Source organism: Danio rerio, chromosome 4, assembly GCF_049306965.1.
Source record: "Danio rerio strain Tuebingen ecotype United States chromosome 4, GRCz12tu, whole genome shotgun sequence".
Lineage (NCBI taxonomy): Eukaryota > Metazoa > Chordata > Actinopteri > Cypriniformes > Danionidae > Danio > Danio rerio.
The window spans coordinates 32,236,133-32,252,050 of record NC_133179.1 but is presented as its reverse complement, the minus strand read 5'-3'; the positions used below and the strand labels follow the sequence as shown (position 1 = coordinate 32,252,050).

Below are 15,918 nucleotides of genomic sequence, written 5' to 3'. Positions count from 1 at the left end.
AAAAATGATATTTGCATTTATTATGTTAATACCTGTAAAAAAATTTCCTTTCTAATACAACTTTTTATTATTTTGGGACAGTTTCATATAAATATAAAATGGACAGGATCAAAGCCAAATTTTGTTCATTTTCTTCAAGAGACTAAGGACTACTGCACAAGTTTGGAGAACATTGTTGATAACAAAGCAAAGAAGGCTTGTAATATTCTTAAGGAATATAAGATTTTCAATTACTGAATGTTTATATATATATATATATATATATATATATATATATATATATATATATATAATCAACTTTAAATATTGAATATATGTGCGTTTGTGTATGTGGGAAAGTGGAAAACGAGGGAGAAATGTATGAGTCAAGTCATGACTGCAACATTAAGTGGCAAAAAATCTAAACAAAAAGACTTTTATTTTGGCGTGGCGTGTGACGTCATATGGCTGCGCCGCTCTCGCACTGTCATTCAACTAAAGAAAGGTTTGTTTTAAAGCGTGTACATAAACATAAACCGATTGATTAAAGTTACAGTTTTTTTCATCCGACGCTAAATTATGTTCCTGCTGTTAACGATATTATTTTAACCCTGTTTAAACAAAGTAGTACTCTTTTACTCACAGTAATCAGGATTATTGTCTAAAGTAACAGAAACGTGTGTAATAAGTGTTTCAATGAAGGCTCAATTTATTAAATAGTATAATGTCATTCCATTCTAAATATACATCACTATAAATAAAAAATGGAGTTCTAGATTTAATCAGCTCATTGTTTCTAGCTCGGACTTGCTCTATTACATGATTTCTTTTTGTTAATTTCTCTCTTATAAAGAAACTGTTGAAGCAAGTGTTGAAGAGAAGTTATTTTGTTTCTGTTCCTTGTTTTAAATATTTTAAACAGGACATTTGTACTGTTTTGTTCATTTTAAACAGGATAAAGTGTCCAAACGCAGAGAAAAACTGCTGAAGCGACTGATCTCCACACTGTTATAAAGATGGCGTTTATTAAAGAGGAGAGTGAAGATGTGAAGATTGGAGAGCCATTAGCAGTCAAACAGGAAGATCTGCAGGAACAAACAGGTTTGTTTTCATTCTTAAAGACCAACTCAGTCATTTGATCCTAATTCTGATTAAGGTAAAGTTGGTTTTGTATTCGCACATTTGGACTTTTTTCCTTAGCGAAACCATATTAGCAGCCAATGACTATCAAAGTACAACATTGTCCACAGTCAAATAAACAGTGTTAATGTTGTTTTCAAGCCACACTTGCATGCTAATTCCAATCGATTATTCAAAGTTACATGATAAACAATATAGAGACTTCTAAATAAAGGACTGTGCGAATATAAAACCAACTTCACTTCTATCTCGTTCTGATTTATTTGTTTGTTTGTTTGCTTTATTTATAGAACACATTGAAAAACAACAGACGTTGACCAAAGTGCTTTACAAAAAGACCAGCATACAAAATCTATACCTATATATAAAAATAAGCAAAATAGATAAAACAGATTAAAATTAATTAATTGCAATTAATTCTCGTTAAAGAGATGTAAATAGGTGCCAGACCATTCAAACTTTTAAAAACAAGTAGCAAAAACTTATACTGAATCCTAAATTGGACTGGGGGCCAGTGAAGAGATGATAAAACTGGTGAGTTACTAGGAATGTTTTTTTGTCCCAGTTAAAAACCTAGCAGCTGCATTTTGAACCAGCTGCAGGCGTGCTATTGATGCCTGCGAAACTCCTGAATACAAAGAGTAACAGTAGTCCAATCTGGACATAATAAAAACATTAATGATGGTTTTCAGCTCTTTAGAAGTCAGAAAAGGCTTCAATTTGGCAATGTTCCTTAATTGATAGAAACCACTTTTGATGACGGAATTGATTTGATTGTCAAACTGTAACTCAGTGTCAAAAGTAACTCCAAGATTTCTTGCGTGACTGTGGACCTTAGACTTGATCGAACCTAATTGATTAATTGTAGATTCACAGACACTCGGTTGGGCCAAACTCTAGTACTTCAGTTTTTGATTCATTCAAGTGTAAAAAATTACCAGCCAGCCATTCTTTAATCTAATTAAAACAGGTAAAAAAGGACTGTAAAACAGAGTTTTCTTTTATGGGCAAGTTAAGCTGAGTATCATCAGCATATGAACCTTGGGGAACACCACACTCCAAACGTGCAAAAGAGGAAGAAAAATTTCCCAATTCAATAGAAAAGGTTCTCCCTAAGAGATAAGAACTTAACCAATTCAAAACATTTTCTTGAATCCCAGCCCACAATCTTGAACGCTTAATCTAGATATTGTGATGTATTGTGTCAAATGCCACAGTCAGGTCTAGTAAAATCAGAAGTGTGCATTTTCAGAACCAACATTCAGAAAAATATCATTAGACATCTTAAGGAGAGCTGTCTCATTGCTAAGGAGTGTCCTAAAACCAGATTGAAATGTATCAGGAATGTCATTTCCAATTAAGTGAGTAGAAAGTTGTTGGATATTGCTTTCCTTGTTCTAATGTTTGTTAAGCATCCTTGAGCACTGGCACTATATAAAAAAGTTTAACTGAGCTGACGATATTTGACCTACAGTATTCTCATAGAAGATGTCTGCTATTACAGTGATAGTGTTGGCTTAGTACTTTCCATTTGCAAATGTCACGTTGATCACAATTCCTATTTTTCATCAACTTTTTTATGGGATTAAACTTGTTTTTAGTAGTTGTTACTTGTTCTCACAGATAGTATCCGAGTTAGAATTACATCATCATCATAATAACTAATTACCAGGGCTACTGTGTTTAAACAGGGTTTCCATGGGGTCTTAAATTCCAAAATCAATATTTTAGGCCTTCAAAAGTTTAAATTCACTGAAATATTGTGTTGTAGATCTTTTTTAAACAAGTCTTCATTTTCCTTTGTTCATGTTTTGCCACCCAATCAGGCCAAAACACATACAATCACCAACAATCCATCTCAATAAAACTTTAAACTTTTTATTCAAAAAGGTCTTTTTAACTCTATTCATCATTAATAGTTTAATTATTTTCCTTACAATAGTTTGTTTAAACATGCTGCATGTATTTACTGCTGAGGACATCAACCTGGACAGATTGTTGTGCATAGATTTAGTTTATTACAGTTTTCAAAACTTTTAAAACATGTTCATTTTTTAAATACTTTTTTTATAAAGAAAGTTATGTTTAGAAAAGTGTATGGATATAAGTAAAGCTTGCTTGTTTTTACACAATATTTAATTTTTTTGCTAAGAAATATCTTAAATATTGACTTTTTTATTATTCATTTATTATTGTATTATTAAATGTATTAAATCATAATGTATTTTTGATAGGGCAAATAAAAATCTTTTCCATCTGGGCCATTTGAAAAATTCCTTAACCTTTAGCCCCTTATTAGTCTAAAATTTTATTTATAATGGTCTTTAAAAACTAAAGTCTAACATTTAACTTGGTGAAACCTGCAGAAACCCTGGTTTAAAGTATGCCAAAAAACATGGATGCCCCCAATTTTAAACATGCTGAATGAAATGGACACTAAAATAATTAAATATAAAACATTGTACAGTATTCTAAACCATATGAGGTTGCTTTGGGATAACGTGAGACAAAAAAAACAAATTATAGTGGAACAATAATGTGTAGCTTTGCACTGACTACAACTGGCCAACAAACCAGTCTAAAAATAGGCTCATTTGATGTGTGCCTCGCCTTGACTGCATTGTAAACGAGAGCAGGCGTCTGCAGTAAGAGAAGGGCTAAAAAATTACATCAGAAGTCGGACACTTGCCGAATCTCCCTGTTTTGCCACCACTGGCTTTTTTATCGCGGACAAATGACCTCATGAAAAAATACTATGGTGATTTATAATGAATATTATAGTGTTTTTGAACTTTTTATTAAGGATTGAGTTATGTTTATTGTTGTTGTGATACCAGAGCAACTATAAAATTTAAATAGGCTATTCTATAATATGGTTCAAAAGCACCACCGTATACATTACCATAGTATTTTATAATGTGGGAGTCCGAGTGGATGCAATTGAAAAATCACTGTTTTAAAAAAAAAGATGGTCAGAATTACAGAAGATGAACAGATCATTAACTAAAAGGGTGTTTAAAAATATAATTCTGTATATTCAACAAATGTTAAAAGAATAACAAACTAAACAGATTATACAACAAGAAAACTTTCAAGAAACCTAATTTGGCTACATTATAAATGAAGTAGCTATAGCAAGATGCTTTTGAGTGACAGGTCATGACAAATGTTTGTTTGACATAAAGAAATTCTTAGGTGGTCAATTTTATTGACATGCTTATTAGGTCCATACAAACTGCTTTTACTCCAGCCAGACTAAAATTAATAGCCCAAGACTTTATCCAGAATAAAAACTATTAAGACTGTAGAAAAAACTGAAAATGTTCTTGGTCTATTAAACATGACTTTTGACTTCACATACATACATACATACATACATACATATATATATATATATATATATATATATATATATATATATATATATATGTGTGTGTGTGTGTGTGTGTGTGTGTGTGTGTGTGTGTGTGTGTGTGTGTGTGTGTCTTGTTTACTACACCCCTTTCACTTCTAATATGAACCCACACAAAGATAAGGCATAATGACAAAGCAGTCTGATTACTTTTGTATGCCTAAATGCATGTATTGGATTGAGTTTCATGGAATAACGCTGCATAAAAATTACAATACAAAAATCACACAAACATACAAAAAGTGAAAATGAAAACAAACAGGACTTTAAACTGAGTGAGAAATAAAACACAGCACACGCACATCCTAGTGATTTATAGGTATCATTTAGTTATATTGGATAGGTCAAGTTATGTATTACAAAGGTGTGTTTTGCTTTTGTTTGCGTGTCAATCTAAATAAATAACCATATGTAATGCTCTTTATGACGTTTTTTTAATTATCATTAAAATTCAATAAAGGTATTCAACAAATCCAGGTATAAACCTTAGTAAAACAAGATAGAGAATAAAGTGTAATGTGTTAGTCTCATCCAATCAGTATTCAGCTGTGTCGTCAGCCAGTTGATTCCCATCATGCTTTTGGTAACGCAGTCTTTGGAGAGCAACTGCTGCCGACTGCATAATCCGAGGTACCTGCCTCACGATCGCAAGAGTTTTTTGGTGCACTTCAGCGTGACATCAGAGTGAGGTGAAGGCAAGTCGGACACATTTCTAATCGGCATGCATCCTGCCATGATCACCGGTGATCGGTTCTGCGCAGATTTTGGCCATCTCAAACGAGCCTAATGACTTTTTCTGCTTAATTATTGGATTACTGCGGAAGGGATGTGATGGTGGGAAAAATAATTGGTGTGAGAAAAAATGAGTAATAGGAAAACATATTTTTAATTTTTTTGCGTTCCCTCGCAAAGATGTTTTGCGCTTTATCGCAAAACTGTTTCTCCACAAACACTTCCTGTTCACTTCATTCATGTCCACACTTCCGTTTCTGCCAAAATTCTCCCATATTTAACCATTCTATCCCACTATCATCCTATCATTAAGTATTTTCCCACATTTCTGATATATTTTTAACCTTGAAGCACGCTGAAAATAATATTAAAATGTCTGCATTCACTTTCTTTACAGTAAAGCTGTACATCGATCGTCGCCTTCCATATGCTACCTCTGAACCAGTGAATGCATGTATAAGCGCTGACTGACAGACACGCTCCGTACAATAAACTGATACCAGATTAGCTTCTGTACACGCCATTAAATGCATTATTATTTGCTGTCATGGCTTTGCAATCAAAACAATTTTCTTATAATTGAGGCCAATGGAGAAAAATCAGCCATGAATATAACGAAAAAGGGAGTAAATTTGCCCAGAGTATACTTAGTTTTCTTTTTTTTCATTTCAAAGCATTTTCCCAGAATATGTCAAAATAAGATGTCCCCAAATATAAATCCGTTTGCTGAAACACAGAAAGATTTGACCAAATTAAGCCTCAAAATCACCCCAGAATAGATGAAAATTACCCAACAGCACACAAGGGGAAAGGTGCACATTCCGGCCTTTATGCAGATTCTGTAAAGGTATGTCTCATGTCTGCGAGGCAAATATTTAGCTGTGACCACAGAACTTTTTTTCTTATGTGTTTACCAGTCACGCACAGAATGAACAAGTATTCCCTGTCTGCTTTACACAGAAAAAAACATTTTCAATGTTTCCAGTGTCTTTTCACTTTTCAGCTTTTGATGTGAGTTTTTAAAACTTAATGAAAACTAATGTTTTTTTTTTTATTTCAGACCTAATTGAAGAGAATGAGGGGAGTAAAGAGGAGGAACACCATGTTAAAATTGAGGAAAAAACTAATTTACAGACTGATGATATTTTGAAAGGGAGAGACCAGAATCGTAACACCTGCACTCAATGTGGAAAGAGTTTGACAAGCAAGAGCAAACTTAAGATTCACATGATGATCCACACTGGAGAGAAACCTTTTACATGCACTCAGTGTGGCAAGAGTTTCAGCCAATCATCAAACCTTAATCAACACATGATGAACCACACTGGAGAGAAACCATTTACTTGCACTCAGTGTGGGAAGAGCTTTGTATGCTCATCACACTTTAATCAACACATGAGGATTCACACTGGAGAGAAACCATTCAAATGCACTCAGTGTGGGAAGAGTTTCAGCATATCGTCATGCCTTAATCAACACATGAGGATCCACACTGGAGAGAAACCACTCACATGCACTCAGTGTGGGAAGAGTTTCAGGCAATCATCATCCCTTTATCAACACATGAGGATCCACACTGGAGAGAAACCATTCACATGCACTCATTGTGGGAAGAGTTTTAACTGCTCATCATACCTCAATAAACACATGAAGGTCCACACTGGAGAGAAACCATTCACATGCACTCAGTGTGGGAAGGGTTTCAGCCATATAACATCCCTTAATCAACACATGAGGATCCACACTGGAGAGAAACCATTCACATGCACTCAGTGTGGGAAGAGTTTCAGCCAATCATCATCCCTCAATCAACACATAAAGATCCACACTGGAGAGAAACCATTTACTTGCACTCAGTGTGGTAATAGTTTTAACTGCTTATCACACCTTAATCAACACATGAGGATCCACACTGGAGAGAGACCATTCACATGCACTCAGTGTGGGAAGAGTTTCAGCCAATCATCATCCCTTAATCTACACATGCTGAGCCACACTGGAGAGAAACCATTTGCTTGCACTCAGTGTGGGAAGAGTTTCAGCTGCTCATCACGCCTTGATCAACACATGAGGATCCACACTGGAGAGAAACCATACACATGCACTCAGTGTGGGAAGAGTTTTAACAGCTCATCAGACCTTAATAAACATATGAGGATCCACACTGGAGAGAAACCATTTACATGCTCTCAGTGTGGGAAGAGTTTCAGCCAATCATCATCCCTTAATCTACACATGATGAGCCACACTGGAGAGAAGTGATTCTTAACGCATAACTAAATACCTGGATTTAGTGGGTATTTCCCTTTGTCCTTTAGTGTCCTTCCTTGATACGTGGAACTTGCGATGCAGATCGGAGGATACGCAAGGCACAAACTTTAAACTGAGTTTACTTTGCTGGAAAAATAAGAAAACGGGACTCAAGCGAGGCACGCAGGTACAGAAATGCGGTCTGCCCACTCGAGGGGCACCTCTAGAGACCTTCTTTCAGAGATCTTTCTGCCCTGATCTGTGTGTGCAGATGGATTTTATCTGTCGCGGCAAGTCACATTTTCTTTTTCTGACTGACCAATGGTTTCATGGCAAAGTTGAGCGGGAGATTTTCTTTGTCTCTCGACTGCTAATATGCATAATAAGGGTCTGCCCGAAAACATACAAAGAGACATTAACTCAAGAGTATTAAAGGATGGAAGCCTTATAAATTATGATCATGCCTCCTGGATGATGTACGCTACAGAATGATAACAGACATGACACTTTTAGAAGTACATAAACATGATTCAGGCAATCTTAGCTTGTCTAGTGTCTTGAAAAGGGGATATCGAGAGAGAGATATATGTAAGAAAAGTCAAAAATGAAGTACAAAGTTTACAAACACATAACAATTACTTTGACTATGAAATTTAGAATTTCTGAGTCCATTTCAGTGTCTGAGCCTTGTCTGGGTGTCCCAGGAGGGAGGGGTAATGGAATGCCTTTGAAGACAGAACAGAAATGGTGAAAAGGGGGTTTTCTCTCCTTTTTCTTATCTGTCATGTTACTTTGAAGTCCAACAAGAGCGAGCCGAAACAATCTGCTAAATGTCCCGTTAAAATAAAGATGTCACCCAGGGATTTTCACTGCAGTCTCCCTGGCACCGGGGGATCGTAACTGTCCTATAGACTGAACCCACATAGACAAATGAGGTCACACATGAAATTTTACCTTCGGACTGTAGGTTACAACTTGAAGACCCACACTGGAGAGAAACCATTTACATGCACTCTGTGTGGGAAGAGTTTTAACCAATCAGCACACCTTAATGAGCACATGAAGATTCACACTGGTGTAAAAGAGTATATGTGCTTTGAGTGTGAGAAGACTTTTTATTACAGCTCCAAAATTGAAAGTGCACCAGACAATTCACACTGGAGAGACCATACAAGTGTTCACACTGTGACAAGAGGTTTAATCCGTTAACACATCTGAAAACAAAAAAAGGATTTACATTGAAGCGAAACCATGCAGATCTGATCAGTGTCTACAGAGTTTCGCTCATTTGGCGCACCTTAAGAAACATGGGACAAAAAGTTGCACACATGACTTGAATGCTGCAAAACTTTTTCTCATGTGCACAGGATGTTTCATGTCTGAATAATGTTTGAAAAGGCTGAGTGACGGTATACTGTTTTCCAACACTCCCACACTGCAGTAGGTGGGGTTGTAAATGTGTTGCGCTCCTTGCGTTTACCGTAAACACAATGATGAGAGACTCTCAATGACTGAGAGAACAGTTTCATAAACATCTGGCAAACGCGGCTCTGAGGCTTAAAATCTCTTTGCAAGTGATTGTACAGGTGCGGATACATCTTTACTCCACTCTTCAGTGTGTTCATGTAGCTAGGGTTGTTTTGGATGATGTTCTCTGTCTGACTCCCTGAATGAGAAACCAGTCACCAGGAATACACGTTTCTTTTACAAACCGAAAAGTACTGCGTAAGTACAGTGAAATACCAGTGTACTTTTCTGTACGTATTGTATAAATATTGTATGTGTAGGTATAAAGAAACAAACTGTAATGGGTAATAAGGGGGTAACAACCAGATATTCAACACGAAAAGTAGCGCGTAAATACAGTGAAATAACGGTGTACTTTTCTTTAAATTGCAAAGGAACAAACCATAATGTTTGTGTAATAAGGGGGTAACAATAAGATATTCAACACGCAAAGAACCATGTGAGTATATTGAGTTTACAATGTACTTTTCTTAAAGTATTGTATACATATAAAGAATTATGCAAGGGTGGTGACAACCTTATGCAACCTGCAAATGTACTGTACATGCACCTGCGTAAGTACATTACTCTTATTCAGTGCTTGGGTTTTATATGGGGTGTTTAATAAATAAAAGTTTTACAACCTGTGAAATTATGAACCCTTATTGTATACTGTATGTATTTAAAATCTGCAATTCAGTATAAAAACATATTTCCATACACTACTTACCTTATGAATGTTCACTCGTCGATCTTACCACTGCTAGCAATGTCTCAACATCACTATCAACAAATAACTTTGCATGATATAGGCCTATCGTCAGGGTTCAATGGAGATTAAAACAGGCTCGCATCTTTGCTGCCGTTTGCAGAGGGGGGGGCTAACTGTTGCATTTCAGTAAATGTATAGCTGATTCTTTATAGAACAATGTAGTAATTTGGTCTTCAATAAAAAAATGCTGCTGTAGTTTTCTCTGTTCTTAGTGTTCAAGTATACACTAGTGTGTTGAAGTTCAGCTTCTTCCCTCCTTGTTCCCTGTACCTAAAGGGTAAATACCACATTTGAGTGTTGTAAATTAAAGTGAAGCACTGTTCCTCCCTTGTTCCCTGTAGCTAAAGGGTAAATACCACATTATAATGTTATATGTGGGAAAAAAAATATATGTTTTTAATAAATAAACTGGGATGTAATTAGATAATTTTGCTAGTTTACAGTACATGCTTTATCAACAAATCGTCTTTATTTGTTTACTTTTTACTTACCGAGTGGAAAACTGCAGTGAACCTTGGGATCGCAATGAACCTTGGGATCGTGACCATAGACTGCAAAAAATAGATTGCGACATACAATGACCCCAACTTCAATGAATAATTTAATAATAAAAAGATCAGCTAAAAATATTTTTAAATTTAATACTTGAATTGTAATATTTTTTTAAGTTGAAAATTAATAAGTAAAATGAATGAATCAAAGTTTTATTGGGCATAATTACCCTAAACTGAGCAATCGAATATAATTGCACTCATTAAATATAAAGTAAATTATAACATATTTATCAACACCAACTGATCTCCAATAATAATACATTATGCAGCGTTTACCTACCACTTAAGTTAATGTTGACAGTTGAACTCATCTGTGAACTCAACGCTGATGCAGTTTGACCAATAGCAGAGCGGTGTTAAACTCACTGTTGAATGGAAGTCACGTGGACCGAAGTTTATTCTTACAGTTGTTTTGACCCAGTTTACAGACGCTTTGGTAACCTTTTACAATAAGATTCATTAGTTATTGCTAACATGAACTAATCATAAACAAGACATATACAGCATTTATTAATCATAATTGAACATTTACTAATGCATTATTAACATCCAAGTCCATGCTTGTTAACATTAGTTAATGCACCATGAGTCAACCTGAACTAACAATGAACTACTGTATTTTTATTAACTAATATTAACTAACATGAACAAATACTGTAGTAAATGTATTGTTCATTGTTTGTTCCCGTTAGTAAATGCATTAATTAACATTAACTAATGAACCTTATGGTACAGTGTGACCGACGCTTTTCATGAACAAAACAAAAATTACACATTTTTAAAATAAGAAAACTGCAATAATAGGCGTAAATCAGGTTTTAAAAATTTCGTTGACATCTATCGGTAATTATACGAGGCTTGGAGCATCTCGATTTTACGCTTAGGTTGAGGTACAGATTCTTTAGGGAATCCCTGCACGTCTAAATATGACGCTGAAGGGGTACCCTGTGCATCACAAACTAGGGTTCCTGACCAAGCGTCAGTACATGACGGGTTGGGAGTGAAAATGTGTTGAATCGAGTACCAAGAACACTTTATGGCGTTGAACCATAGTGGCTGTTTTTTTGCCGCTGTATTCTTCAGTATATCTTTATTTGCATTCAGCAGAAGAAACTCAAACAGGTTTGAATAAAGTGGAGGATTAGTAAATGATAGAATTGTAATTTTTATGTAAACCCCTTTACCCCTTTACTGCTTCTGTAAGTAAAGGTAAAGTTAATTATTACTGAAGATATTGCTAAAGAATGGCAAGAAACGAAGAATACAGATAATAAGAGACGACAATTCATATGAAACGGGTGCCATTTCCAGATTGCAATTTTCAAAATTCTCATCAAGTACAAACTTAAAAAAAAAAAAAAACTACAACGTGAAAGATATCTTAACCCTCCAAAACAGCTAGTTTTCCACCTCAGGCTCAAAATCCTGCTTTTCTTTAGGCAAGAGAGCCTCTCCTGTACCACACTGTTACGGACAATATGTATTACAGTAGTAAAGTAACAAATTGCTTTTTAAATTTAAATGTTTTTCAAATAATAAAATGTGCTCTTTTATCCAGATATCAATAGAAAGTCTGTAGTTTAATATTTTTTTATTATTACATTTTTAACTTTGAAAAATAAATTTGACATCTCAATTGCCTCATTGTTTTCACTGAAAAAACAAACTCACTTAAAATAATTCAAATCAACTAAAAATTAAATCCACACAGCAAAAACATTATTCAACATTCACTTATGTAACTTTTCATTTTCTTTCCACAAACCTTTAGGAAAATTACAGTGTGGCATTTGCTGTGATGGGGTTGTTCACTGTGACAGGGTGGTAAGAACAATATGTTTTAAAAGTAATTTAACCCGTGGAAACCTTTAAACAGGTTTATTATTGAAGTTAAAAATATATCGTTTTTAGGTAAGATGGACCACCTTGGCTGGATCAGTTGGCATTTCTGTGTGGAGTTTGCATGTTCTCCCCGTGTTGGTGTGGGTTTTCTCCGGTTTCCCCTACAAGTCCAAACACATGTAATATAGGTGAATTGGGTAAGCTAAATTGTCTTTTGTGTGTATGTGTGAATGAGTATGAGTGTTTCCCATGATGGAAGAGCATCTGCTGCATAAAATATATGCTGGATAAGTTGGTGGTTCATTCTGCTGTGGTAACCCCAGATTAATAAAGGGACTAAATTAAAAACAGATAGATTATGAATGTTTGAGTGAAGGATAATGAGTGAATGACTAAAAATGAGTGTGTGAAGGAGAAAGTAATGAAGTGTGTGACAAACCAAACAGGGTTAAATTAAAAGAAAATTACTGAATTAATTGATTAGCCCTTTATTAGAATCTTTGATTTCATTTATTCATTTTCTTTTCGGCTTATCCAGCAAGTTTTTACACAGCGGATGCCCTTCCAGCCGCAACCCATCCCTGAAAAACATCCATACACTCACACTCATGCACTACAGACAATTAAGTCTACCCAATTCACCTGTACCGCATGTATTTGGACTGTGAGGGAAACCGGAGCTTCCAGAGGAAACCCACATGAACACAGGGAGAACATGCAAACTCCACACAGAAACACCAACCGACCCAGCCGAGCCTCAAACCAGCGACCTTCTTGCTGTGAGGCGACAGTACTACCTGCTGCGCCACTGCATTGCCCCTCTTTGATTTCATACATCTTCACATTCAAATAGGATGCAGAACCACGCCATCACATCCCTTACCACCCCATCACAATAAAGAATGTGACAGGGTGGTAAAGTGCATCCAAAAATGGCCACAAATCTCCCCTGTGGTCAAGTTCCTCACCTAGCATACATTAATTCAATCTAAAATGTACTCTTCTTTGCTTTATAAATGTAATAATAATAATAAAGTTTACCCTGTCTATTTTGCGTGTCGTGGTGGTTGGGTTGTGCTTGACAGACCCTGTCAACATACCTGTCAACCCTCCTGTTTTTCCCGGGATTCTCCCGTATTTTAAAGTTCTATCCCGCTATCATCCCTTAAAGGTATTTTCCCATATTTCTCCCGTATTTTCAGTTTTTCTCTGAAGAGCTGAGCCTCCCTATATGTGCAACCCCTACCGCCGAACCACCAGGGGCCGCTCTTAAATAGTGATGTGTGATACCACTGATTTCCTATCTGATCTGATACCAAGTAAAATGAAGGCGAGTATCAGTGATACAGATCGGATACTGCCCAAAAATGACTGTTTGGGAAATTAAAGTGACAAGTAGTGTACTTAAATGTGTCACTTTATATTGAATACGAGCCATATTACCGGTTATTCTTGTTTATTGATGAAGAATTATCATGCAAAAAAGCCAACTTATATGTTTATTGACAGCATCTGAGCATGTATATCCTAAAAAGCCTGCCTGAATATCTTAAAAAACATTCACACTTTTACATTTAGTCCGGTTCCCATGAAAGTGTTTTGAACCTTTTTTCGTTGTTTCATCACTGTCAAAAAAAACGAAAAAAAAAAAACCCAAGGCCCCTAATACAGCCACATCTACTATCTGCTGCACCTATTACTCTAAAAGCGATGTCTGTGTCGCCCTAGCAGCACCTGTACCTCTCCTTTCCTCCTCTTCTGACTGCCTAGTCATATAGTTGTCATAATCTGTCTTGTGATTTCTATGTAGATGTTTAATTAGATTTGTAGTATTACCACAGTACCTCACTGTTTTGTTACTTGTGTCACAAACCGCATCATTTCAGTTTATGGAAGTGAAGTTGCTCCACACATAACTTCGCATGTGACAGGCCAGCAAACTGAGTGGCTAGCTAGTGTGATCTGCAGTTGTAAAGTGCCATATTACGCAAATGACATTGCAGGCGGAAGAACAAGTGGTCCGACTAAATTGACATTATTTAGAGAAAGGCTGTATTTCTACTTCCAATAAAATATATTTGCTCTGAATTATTGAAATATTGATATTTTGATAAGACAATCGATTCTAGAACATACAAACTGGTATCGGAGATATCAATATTTAAGTATCAATCTGCACATCACAACTCTTAAATGTGATTCTGTTCTGTGCTTTCACTTTGTTTAGGAATGAAAACATGAAAACATTTATAAATAAATATAAAAAACGTCGCAATTCACTTTACTTTTCATTACAGGTTCCGCCCCTCCTATACAATCATCAAAATAGTCATTAATTATAATGGTGCATGACTCATCTGACATGCTCCATACTGATAAATAGACGATGTTTCCCAAACGGTTTCTGTACACGTGATTTGAAGCGAAGTGAAAGTCTGGCTTTTACGAATTGCATATCTTTTTCATTGTCCTGCCTTCTTGTAGTTGTTTTTTGTTATCCCATAGGCTCCCATACCGGCATTATCCTGCCGATTATCTGATGGTCTCGAAGGCCTGTATAAAAAGGAGCTTCTGGCAGGGTTAGGGGATTTTATATGTGCTGCGTTCAATGCTGGAAGTGGAGCTCCTGGATTTCCCTTACTCCTCCGGCCGATGACCAACAATTTTGTACCATTGTTCATACGTTACCCTATTTTGAGAGTTTGAGCATGTAGGGGTGGCCTGCCTATTTATTTGAATATTTTTGAATATGTTTATGTTTAGGGAGAAAGGTAAGCTTCCTGTATTTTTCTTTAAATAGTAATAGGTAATTTAGTGCATTTTACTTTATAGATTCTTTTGTTTGTTATTTTGGCCTGTGATCACCCAGAAGAGATGCTCATTTATATTTACTACATTTTTTTCTATAATCTATTCAAATACTCTTAACTGAGTGTCTGAGTTTGGTTATCGACCGAAGGATCTTTTGCATTAAGTTTTTGTTTTATTTGGGAAATCCACCACCCCAACACATTTGATTTCTTTGTTTACTATGCCCTTGTTGTTTTCCCCTAGACTTGGGGCAACGGCGTAATAATAACATATAAACATATCGATTTTGGTGTATTTTTTTTTTAACACAACTAATTTCGTCTTAAATGAGCATAAAAGCTTAGGAAAGCAGTCGGATGCTTTCATTATAATGTTAGATGTGTGCATTTTTAAAGTGACACCTGTTATTTAATGTAATAAAAAAAATCTAAACAAGTGAAAGATTCATTTGTTGCTCTTTAATCAGAATGTGTAAGTTATACAGTGGAGAAACTGCTAATGAGATTTAATAGCTTGATTATATTTCATCATAATAACTATTAATTTTAATAAGCTGACCTGTTTGTTAATGTACTTGTGCTAGCGTATACAAATCATGAAATATTTACAAAAATATATATAACATTTATCAAAAAAAAAAATCTTATGGAAATAGAAACACATAACTCTCAAATCAATAAAAAATTTGGGAGGAAAGAAAGTAATTTATTTGATATTTTAGGTGCAAATACAATGTCAGTCAGCACGGACATGTGAAAATTGTTATGTAATCATGAAAAAGTATTAGAATGACCTAAAATGTTTACATTAAAAGTTTTGATCAACTCCTAATACTGAATATATGTGTGTCTCTGTATGTGGGAAAGTGGCAAAACGAGGGAGAAATGTATCAGTCATGACTGCAACAGTAAGTGGCAATA

General features: G+C 35.4%; 2 protein-coding genes across 3 annotated transcripts in view; one reads left to right on the top strand and one right to left on the bottom strand.

Moving 5' to 3' along the window:
- The window catches only part of LOC137490091 (uncharacterized), a 392,659-nt gene that overhangs the window by 232,742 nt on the left and 143,999 nt on the right, over positions 1-15,918 (bottom strand). The window lies entirely within an intron of this gene.
- On the top strand, positions 429-9,671 carry LOC137490842 (uncharacterized). 2 transcript variants are annotated; one of them, XM_073947666.1, is made up of 4 exons: positions 429-484; positions 934-1,080; positions 6,324-7,162; positions 7,247-9,671. In XM_073947666.1, exons 2-4 carry the CDS (start codon positions 996-998, stop codon positions 7,523-7,525), a joined length of 1,203 nt encoding a protein of 400 aa, XP_073803767.1. In that variant the 5' UTR covers positions 429-484; positions 934-995; the 3' UTR covers positions 7,526-9,671. The 2 variants fall into 2 exon arrangements, with proteins under 2 accessions (XP_073803767.1, XP_068075893.1); XM_068219792.2 differs by having other exon boundaries at positions 6,324-9,671.

What these genes read in the sequence shown, in the direction of transcription:
- LOC137490842 (XM_068219792.2), top strand. Translation starts at nt 996, where the DNA reads ATGGCGTTTATTAAAGAGGAGAGTGAAGATGTGAAGATTGGAGAGCCA. An exon ending in AGATCTGCAGGAACAAACAG is followed by an intron (nt 1,081 to 6,323) that starts GTTTGTTTTCAT and finishes TTTTTATTTCAG; the next exon opens with ACCTAATTGAAGAGAATGAG.